The sequence below is a fragment of the Brachionichthys hirsutus genome, chromosome 4 (genome assembly GCF_040956055.1).
Source record: "Brachionichthys hirsutus isolate HB-005 chromosome 4, CSIRO-AGI_Bhir_v1, whole genome shotgun sequence".
Classification (NCBI taxonomy): Eukaryota; Metazoa; Chordata; class Actinopteri; order Lophiiformes; family Brachionichthyidae; genus Brachionichthys; species Brachionichthys hirsutus.
Window position 1 is genome coordinate 6,494,503 of NC_090900.1, and position 11,019 is coordinate 6,505,521.

General features: G+C 39.2%; 1 protein-coding gene across 1 annotated transcript; it reads left to right on the plus strand.

Moving 5' to 3' along the window:
• Positions 1-5,183, plus strand: opn4xb (opsin 4xb). The gene is made up of 9 exons (XM_068738833.1): positions 1-155; positions 1,449-1,582; positions 1,704-1,907; positions 2,132-2,303; positions 2,669-2,830; positions 3,609-3,716; positions 3,841-4,000; positions 4,600-4,731; positions 4,836-5,183. Exons 1-9 carry the CDS (start codon positions 7-9, stop codon positions 5,181-5,183), a joined length of 1,569 nt encoding a protein of 522 aa, XP_068594934.1. The 5' UTR covers positions 1-6.
• Positions 5,184-11,019: the final 5,836 nt, after the last annotated feature.

Genomic DNA, 11,019 nt, shown 5'->3' on the forward strand with positions numbered 1-11,019 from the left:
GAGAGCATGGAGCCCGAGAAAGAACACGCCACCAGCAGCTTCTTCAGCAAGGCGGACGTGCCGGATCATGCTCACTACATTGTCGCCCTATTTGTCATTGTCATCGGCATTCTGGGCGTCGCTGGCAACGTGCTGGTGATGTTCGCCTTCTACAGGTGAGTCTTTGTTTTCACTTTATTGTGACTGTGTCTTTAATACCAAATGAAAACAGTCACCCTTTATATTTTTAATATGTGTGTCTCTTTTAATCAGTGCCCTAAAGTGATGCTTCATTCGGGTAGCGATAAAATACCGTATATGGGCATATCTGTGTTCAATGGCTGTTAGAAAGTCTTTTATGAGCTAACTGTCTGATTTAACAGACAGTTAGCTCATGAATTATGTGTTTTTTTTGGCTTGCTTTAACTTATTTCTGATTAATAGCCCTTTTTTATTATTATTATTATCATCCAGAGGATCAAAGAGGATTTGCAAAAAAGCTTGTGATTACTAAGATAATCTTTGCTCCTGGCCAACAGATCCTTTTAGCTTCAAGACCAAGAATTAGAATATGATGTTCATCACTGGAGCAAATCAACTTTGAATATTACATAACTTACAGCCTACTGACTACCAGGTGTTCCACATTAGATCACAACCAATACTCCATTTGAAATATTTCATTTGCAGTGAAATATTCTTTTGCCTTATGTTTCTATCCCACATTTGCAAAAAACAATATTTTCTGTATTTTTAAACTCTTTGGTGACAGAATTGTGCTATGTTTATGATACAAACGATCCATAAACATAAACTATTAACAAAATATACATTATGTTAAGGTACATTGCAGTCAGTAATATGAAAATAAATTACCATGATTGCAAATATTTTCTATAATTTTCAAGATGATATAAACTGTATTCAACGAATCAAGTAGGACATGTGTGTCTGATAAAGTACACTGTGTTATTTATGTGCTGTAAACCATTATGTACCTTTTATTGTGAAACTGACATAAACTGGGTCAGAGACTGTGTGTGTGTGTGCGTGTGTGCGTGTGTTCTGGGGATTGTCAGCAGCTTTTACATCTGTCCATCACTGTTGCTGGATTAGATGAGTTATCCTTGTGGTATTTTGTTTTGACTGAATTTGAAATGTTCATGATGGTTTATGCTCCAAGACAATCGCATGGTTTTGGAGGTGGGAGGGAACCAGAGAACCCAGCCTTGTAGAATAGTGTGTCCCATTTCTGCCTTTCAATGAAGAGTTTTCAGAGCAAGACTCAAAACTTTAGAAATGCAGCTTAAAAGAAAGATTTCCACTGCTGTGTTCACCCCCCCCCCTCCCCCACCACAAAAAAATCCATAAATATTAATGTTAATGTTAAAAAAAGGTTATGTATGTCATGGCATGAGAGGATATGATCTGTGTAGTCACACTGGTCCTCTCGCTCTGTCTCTGTGTAGCAACAAGAAGCTTCGTAACCTGCCAAACTACTTAATCATGAACCTGGCAGTCAGCGACTTCCTCATGGCCTTCACACAGTCCCCCATCTTCTTCATCAACTGTGTCTACAAGGAATGGATATTTGGAGAGATGGGTAATTCTCCTGTCTATTTTATATTCCAAACGCACGGAAAGGCGGAGCTACATCTTAACATGGAGAACACATTAGTATAGCATCCTGCTGTTGTTGTCTTTACTCTGTTCACTATCTGCAGGCTGTAAAATGTACGCATTCTGCGGCGCCCTATTTGGCATCGCCTCCATGATGAACCTCTTGGCCATCTCCATCGACCGCTACGTGGTTATCACCAAGCCTCTGCAGGCTCTCCACTGGAGCTCCAAGCGAAGGACTGCTCTTGCTATCCTGATGGTCTGGCTTTACTCTTTGGCATGGAGTCTAGCGCCGCTCATCGGCTGGAGTGAGTTTATTCCGCTTGGACATCTTTTCTTATCCTCCTCCTTTTCTGGCTGCACAACTAATGTAACCATTCTAGCATATTTGGGTTGAGCAGCGTTAACCTGTCATCTGTATCTACTGCTCGACAGGCATTGCATAAAAGAGTCTATTCAAAAAGAGCAAAAATACAAATTGCCTGATGCTCTGATTTGACAACAGTTTCTTGATCTTCTGTTGCGCTTTTAGGCTCCTACATCCCCGAGGGCCTGATGACGTCTTGTACTTGGGATTATGTCACATACACACTGGCCAACAGGAGCTACACAATGATGCTGTGCTGTTTTGTTTTCTTCATTCCACTAGGAATCATTTCCTACTGTTACATTTTCATGTTTGTGGCCATAAGGAAGACTGGCAGGTACTGAAATGTGTGCATTTGTGAAAATGGAAATACATGAACTATAGATTTTAGTTTAATTTGTATAGGTTTTATACATTTCAAAAACAGTCCAACACACAAATACTGTATACATAGAGAACATAGATGCAGAGTGTGCGCTCTCTTTTTTTCTGTATGTTTTTTTATTGATGGAATGTTGTTTTTAGCGTAATTACATTATTGTAATTGTAGCTTTTTTTGTTTTGTTTTCAAATAATTGTCCAATTTTTGAGAGGTGCTCACTGCTAGTTTCTATGAATAAAGATAACATATCCTTTAGTTCTGTTATCTACTATCAGACACAAGTTAACCTCAGATTTGTGTTTGGGTCTACCTACCTGCAGGCAAGTGGAACGTTTAGGCACTCAGGTGAGGAAGTCAGCTTTGATCGAGCAGAAGTCCATCAGGAGCGAATGGAAGTTGGCAAAGATCGCCTTTGTCGTTATTGTTGTTTACGTTCTCTCCTGGTCGCCGTACGCCTGTGTCACTCTGATATCATGGGCAGGGTGAGACATTTTTGTATTACAGTTTTTCTAACTTTTTAATTGATTATATTTATAATAGCCTCAATAGCCTGTTGAAGCCTGACTCATATTTTTTCAGAACATATAACCAAATGTGCAATGTAGTCAGTGTGTACCTATTAAATGTTAACAGAACACTGTCCTTAAAGCTCACATAATATGTTTTACACTACAAATAGTCACTGGTCCCAGCAGACAGGACGAACAGAGATCAATTAAAGTAGCCTGCCAGTCATTCTGTCAGAGGACAGGGTTAAACATGCCAGGGAAGGCAGCAATAGTTTAATATATCATGATACATTCGAACAGACTGTTATTTTAGAATTTTTCCATCTAAATGTATCACATGTTTCTTTGAAGAAATGCATTCCGCATAAATAATGACACTGGAGTCAAATTCTGTTTCTGCGTGAAACGCTGTCATTCAGTAATAGTGTAATGTGCCAGCTCGAGCTGCCCTGGATGTGACTGACTGTCCTCTGCTTCTCTGACCAATCACAACATTCAATCAACCACACATCTCCTCTGGGACACACAGAATGACAGCGTGTGGTTATATAACTGCGAGGTCACATTTTCCCCCGACTCATTCATTTTTCACACGCTGACTGACTTTATCCACCCAACTGTTGCCATTTGCACATTTGGGCCGGTGCCCTACCCTATGTCTATCGAATTAATACATGGAAAGAGAACCTTTTTATTTTCATGCTAAAATCAGAAGACTATAATAATCACACTTTTATCCTGTTTCATTCAGACATGCCAACATCCTGTCGCCTTATTCCAAGGCTGTCCCTGCAATCATAGCAAAAGCCTCCACCATCTACAATCCTTTCATCTATGCCATCATACACAACAAATACAGGTCAATTATTGAAATCAGTGTCATTGTATTTGTGTTGCAGCATTAAAGTTCATTATATCCCACTTTAAAGCTTTCCAGCAGTAATATATATATTTGATTCTTCTTCTGTTGCCTACGTTGTCAGGAAGACTCTGGCAGAAAGTTTTCCCTGCCTTCGCTTTCTGTCTGCAACCCGTCAAAAGAAATGCATGCTCTCCTCCATCAGTGAGTCCTCTCTCAGAGACTGCAGGAGTCAACAGCCAACAGCATCAAGGACTCACTTTATTACAGCTTCCGCTGGAATGGTATTAAAAACATTTTTTTGCTTTGAGCTGTATCATTATGTTATTTAACATATTTATCTCCGTTATGAATCACTTACTTATATATGTAAACATATCATTATATGAACGCTTGGTGCGGTGGTATATATTTATTTATTACTTGAAACTGAAACGATCCAACATTACAAACATTCATTACAGTCACTTTTACCAGATTTTAAAATGTTGATCTTCCAGAAATGCTCTTTGGATTTTCTGAAACATATGTTTGCTAGAAAAAAAATCTCTAAGGGTCCTCAGAAGTTCTTATAAAAGAACCAAAATGTATTTTTCTTTATCGCAGAATAATATTTAAAACTAAAAACCCAGTCTTTTCTTGGTTTTCAGCATTTTTGAAATCACTTTCGTACAGCAACATGTCATTCACACAAAGAAAAAAATAATTTACATGCATAATCTCTGAATGAGTTTATCATTCCGGAATTTAAGATTTCTGACAGTTTTCATTGATCTATGCTCAAATCAATTAAATGAAATTAAATCGCACGCAGCTAAACAGTGAATTGCTCTCTTTGGGTTCAGCTAAGGTCAAAATAGTAATGTTGGTGTGTGACTTGCAGGTATTAAGAGACATAGAGCTGGAGCCTCTGGACGGGGCGTCAGGCCATTCCTTCAGAATGTTGTCCTATAGAGAAAGGTCACGCAAGAAGCACTTGGACCAGGAGATGGCCAAGACTCACAGAGCAGGGAAGGTAAAGAAATGCAATAAGAGTAAAGTGTGAAAACATTATTGATGAAACTGTTCAGTTTGGATCAACCTGATGTTTTGTTCATTTTTTTTTTTTTTATGTATCAGCATCTGTCTACCGTGGCTGAATCACGGACTGCCTGCGAGCATCAACTGGTTTCCCGCTCTCTCGCCATCGCTACAATTCCTCTGCTCATTCTTACCAGGAAGCGTAGCCAGAGTCTGACCAATGAGATTTCAGATGCAAGAGAGGAGAAAGATAGCCGCAGTGACAGGCTGGACAATCTCAAAAGTGGAAAAGGTGCACCTCACGATCCCAAGCCACCCCAGGGTGTCCCACGGATAATCGTCATCAGTCCCACATCTGAGAGCAGCCTCATCAGCCGCGACAGTGTCTGCATAGAGGAGAGTGTTGAATCAATGGAGAACAATGCTTTTGTCAGTTGGAACTTCTAATCGGACATTTTTACAGTTGTGGAGCTGCTCTCTCTAATCGGATCAATTAAAGGAAATTAATTAGCCACAGGATAATACTTGCCTGTTTATTCTTTTTTCCACTGAAAATGAAGATTATTAATTTTCAGACTGCATGGAACAACACTGTCTTCTCTTCCTGTCCAGACTGACTTTTAATACGAGCAAAGTATCCTTCCCCTGGAACTATTAACCATTGATTTCTAAGCTTGGTGACTCATGCTGCTCTGTTGACGACTGAACTCTTGAGTGTATAAGAGTAGTTGGTCCATCAAATGTAACAATGTGAAGTGGGTTTTTTTTCCCCGACTTCGACAGAGAGAAGGACACCTCGAAGGGCAGCAGGAGTTGCAGAATATTTTTTGTTAGATTCCAAAAAGATAGTATGACTTCATATTTCAGGAATTTGATTCAATCGTTCACAGAATAGACTATTTCATTAGATACTCAATGCAAGGCCCATCAAACTATTATTATGGAGTTTGGAGCCAAACATCTTCAAAATGGATTTTGAAAAATAACAAAAGATGCAAATTTTATACATTTCAAGAAAAAAAAAAAAAAAAATCAACTCAAAGGAGAATAAAAGTGCCATATTTTGTGATGATGTAGTATATTAAGTATATTCTGTTTTGTTGTGTGGTACTAGGTCCTTTTAGACAATTACACTAGTATGTGGCTCAGAGACATTGGGCTACTGACAAGACTATATTCATAGTCCGGTATGTCTCATGAAACAATGAACCAGATTAGATTGCTTGTGTGGTGACTTCTAATATTTACTTCCGTCAAGGAGGCGTCTGTCTGTTTGTCTGTCTGTCTGTCTGTCTGTCTGTCTGTCTGTTAGCAGGATTACAGAAAAACCGCTGAATGTATCTTGATGAAAAAAAGAAATCTGAAGATTTTGTAGATACTATTAACTTTTGAGAGCAATCCGGACCCAAATATGAGGATTTTCCCTTTTACTTATAATGGAGGCTTTAAAAAAAAAAATATATATATCTTGTAAAATAATAATTCAATTCACTCACCAAAAAAAGAAAATGCTATGTTATAGGAGAGTGTCAGCAAGGATGAAGGGAAAGGTCTTCAAGACAGTGGTGAGGCCAGCCGTGATGGATGGCTTAGAGACAGTGGCTCTGAGGAAAAGACAGGAGGCGGAGCTAGAAGTGGTGGAGATGAAGATGCTGAGGTTCTCCTTGGGAGTGACCAGGTTGGATAGGATTAGAAATGAGGCAATAAGAGGGACAGTGAAGGGTAGACGTTTTGGAGACAAGTTCAGAGAGACCAGACTTCGATGGTTTGGACATGTCCAGAGGAGAGACTGGGATTATATCGGTAGAAGGATGCTGAGGATGGAACTGCCGGGGAACAGGGCTAGAGGTCGACCCAGGAGAAGATACATGGACATAGTGAGGGAGGACATGAGAGTGGCTGGTGTTGGGGAGGACAATGCAAAGGACAGGGTGAAGCGGAGAACATTGATTTGCTGTGGCAACCCCTCAGGGGACAAACCCAAAGTACAGTAGTAGCCACCAAAAATCACAGTCATAAAGGGGTACGATATGCACTATCATGCAAAAATATCTTCTGAAACCGATCGAGATTGAGGTCAGGAAAAATATAACATTTTAACATTGAAAACTCCATTTAAGGATTCAAAAATCAAAAATAGACATTGACTCTGATTCACTTTTACTTTTCATGGTTGGTGTATAAAGATACCAAGAGCAATTTAGAACCTTTTGGTGCTAATCCAGATCACCATGTGGATGTGGAAATGTAATTATGAGGGGAATGAGCTGCTCCGCGGAGGTCTGCGCTCTCCCAGTGCTTTTGTCGTTTAAATTGTAATGACAGTAAATATCCACTAGGGGGATGCAGTGAATTGTAATTTTCTGCAAAGATTACGGGATTATGTTTCTTTCTTTCTTTCTATCCCTCTCTCTGTAATAGATAGAGAGAGAGAGAGAGAGAGAGATTCCTGAGGTTATTTGTCTGTAACTCCGGCTGAAGAGAGAGATTACATCACCATGCAGGGAAGGTGTGGTGAAACCAGTGCTGAAAACCACCTGAAACTGGAGGTAAACAAGAACCAGTTTACAAGCATGGCAGACCTCTGAGGTCATTTATACCTGGTATCAATCTGTTGTACCTTTATGTGGATGGATGCATTAATGGGTTTAATTTTGTACCACTGGGTAAGGTATCTCAAAGTTGTTTATATTTCCAAACTAATAAAGTGATATTCTGAATGTGACTGATCTCTTTAGACTTTTATATTTTGTTGTTTTAGATTTTTGTAATGACGTGCAACCAAGCATGGTGAGTATCATTTATTTAACCCACGATGAACACTGGCAGTAATTTAGTTTGGTTTAAGCATATGGATCCCAACTGTCTTATCTCCTGTGCATTTATTCACTTTTCTACCAAAAAAAAATATATAAATACTTATTTTCCATGCAATATACATATTACACAGATGCACAGTAATTTAAACTGGTTCTGAAGTTTTGGTGCTGTCCTGGTACTGATCAACATAGTGGGTGGGTACAGGACACTAACAATGGTTGAGTGGAGAACTATCAATGCCATAAATAACATCCAGAGTGGCCACGACACTGAGCTGACATGGAGCAAGTGAACATTAAACAACATAAAACTTTCTTTCTCTTTCTTTTTCTAGGGCAAATGGATGAAGCGCTGGCGAAATAGCAAGAGTGCATGGGGGGAAGGTTAGTGTTGATATTTGGTCCCACCTCCATCTGCCCCATTCAGGGCAGGGCAGATGGTGGTGGGACACACACACACACACGCACAAGCACACACACACAATTTAAGAACACGATAAAACATGAATTGACGTCTATCTCAATTAGTTACACTGGTTTTCATCAGTTCTTTAGCATTTCAGTCTGTCCTTGTCATTTTTCGGTGATCTAATCTGCTCTTCTTCACCCTTTTTTTCTTTATATCCTGTTGTCATGTCCTCTCAATTCCTGCAGTCAACTCAGAACAGCTGCCGTCTCTTAGAGAGGAAAGAAGCACGGCATCCATGTACTAATTCATTAGTTGCCAAGAACTGTGTCATGACACTGATGCTGAGATAATAAGTGTTGCCATCGTGATGCATATTTGAAATATACAGTTTTGACAAGGAGTCAAGTAAGATGACTAAGCAGCATAATACAAATACACATCTTGGTACAATCACCATTTGTTAGAGATGAATGTTATATTGGTTATGCTGCTAAAACGGAAATGACATTTATTAACTTCAAGCATGACTCCGGGTGTTTCGTTAGTCCGGCTTCATGACTGCCGGGCAGAAATTAGCATTCATAAAGGAAATGCTAATACTCCTGGGGAGTTTGATTGCCTTTGTGGTTTCTGTCCCTTCTTTTTTTACTATTCATTCATTTACAAAAACCGAATCATTACCATCTTTGTTATACAGAAAACTGTACTCGACATGTACCGATAGATGCCAACCATATAACACAATTGTGGAACGCAATTCAAATTTTGCATTTGGAAAACAGAGAGAAACAGTTTTTCCAACGATTCAATAATTTATGTTTTTGTTTTTCCAAGATGTTCCTGGCTCTTCCCCACTCCTGCCCACAAGTTGTTTTAAATTTTCCAGCTGTAAGTAGCCGCTCAATTTCTGTGGAGCATATCATTGTGGAGGAAAACAAATAATATATATTTTTGAGACTCCACTCGCAGCCTCAGCAGCAGCTGTATGCATATATCGTAAACTCTGAATAACCGTTTCAAGATGCTGTAACGTTTACTGAATTCCATAGTTTAATGTTTAACGTGCAGTTTAAGGTGCATTTTTAAAATCCTAGTTATATCTTATTTGAACTCCAGGCTCATCCTCCAGGAGAATAAATGCACAGTAAAGTTGATGACATTTGGATCCATTGTTTGAAAAAATAAATAAATAATTCAATTCAAAAAAGTTTTTGAGTGTTTTTATGGTCACTATTAATACTTTATTTCTGCAAATAGTGGGTGGGAGGAACAAATAAGAGCAGCTAATCTCAACAGACTAAAGTAGTGGATGGCTCCAGTACTTTAGACCAAAGGGCCGCTCTTTGATTGGCCTGCATTTAACTCAAACATTAAGCACTTGTGTTGACATTTTTGGTCTGTGAGTAAGTCTCTCTGTGTGTGTGTGTGCTTGCGCACCTGTGTCCTCATGTCTCAAGCCAGCTTTTCTTAGTTTATCTTAGGACAGACAATCGTTTGGCCAGAGCTATTTGTCTCACACAGTGTCCATCTATCTCTGTCTGTCTAGTTGGCTGGTAAACGGGGAAGAATATTTTCCACTGTGAAAGCGAGCCGTTATAAACAGGGTCTGAGCTCAGCTGGGAGACGCAGGCCTCTGATGATAAGCTCATCTGTTTTCCAGGCATGCTTCCAGAAATTCTGTATCTTGGGACAAAATAGTAACCTTTTCTCTGTTTGACGTTGTTTGGGTATGTGTTTAGATTTTCCTGAAGGTGCTCATACTGCAGTCTTGGTATTTGATTCCTCTTGCTTTAAGCATTTAGTTTCTATGACCAGAGAATGAACTGGTAATTTTTTATCTATATTTGTATCTATAACTATCTTAGTTGGGAGTGTGCCCATCAAATATTTTACCCTTTATGGTGAATCCCTGGACATAAACTATTTTACTGGCTGCTCTGGCTTAAACCTTGACAAATATTAGACTATTACACGAATCATTCTCTGACTGGGCCATACTTGCAGAGATAGGTTGGGGGGTTAGTTAGGCTGCTGATTGGATGGCCACATACGAATACTATCCCATCATATACCCGACCATCTTTATGATTGTGGATTTCGTCTGTGATACCGTACCCTCTTACTCTAGGCTATTTGTGGTGGAATGTTCTCAATTTCCTCGAAAAGCATCAAGTTAATTAAAGCCGACCTCTAATTTCCACTGTTTTATTGTTCCGCTAAACAAAGCTGCAAGAACACAGATGTTGTTTTCAACCTGAAACACAAGATTTATACGCAAGAAATGTTGCATATAAGCTTTGTCCCACCAAACAAACTGTGTGTGTGTGTGTGTGCGTGTGTGTTTTAATTTGAGGCACAGCTTGCACATCAGGGGCAAGATGTCTTCTTTTTATTCACATGGATGATGCATTAAATGTCAAGTGAGAGGCAGATCAACATATCGTTAAGGGTGGAGCTTGTGTGAGTGTGTTTTTGAGCGTGTGTGTTTTGCTTGGGGCTGCTAAGCTGTTGGAGAGGGGGAGCATATGGGGATTGGAATAGACCATTTAACACAGAACAAAGGGCTGGCAGGGTGGCTGAGGCTTTGTGCTATCACACACGCTCTATTGTCAGTGTTTGATATTTTTATCCTGTGGCCCAAAAATCTCCTTTGTTCTCATCTATACAGTTTTCAGCCTTTGGCTATTTTGGACAATACAAGCAATCGATCAAATGTTCTTCAGACAGTGAAATTGAATGGTTGGCTCATAGGAGGCCCATTTTTTAGAAATTGTATCTTCATGGGACAAATGCTTTTTCTTTTCTTATTTTTTTTTTGACAGGAGACATGAGACATAACTGCAGTTTAAAATGATTTATTCCTTTATCAGTTTATGAGATCATCAAATAACCATTTGGTTTTTACTTCGATTTTTGTATTGTTTCTACCCTATCAGGGATAAAGCTTTTTGAGGTGTGGTTATATCTTTCATACATAGCCATACCTCCAAATATAATCATCACCAGCATGTTTCCCCAAATGAAAAGATACAATATGCAATATTTGTAATTGTGC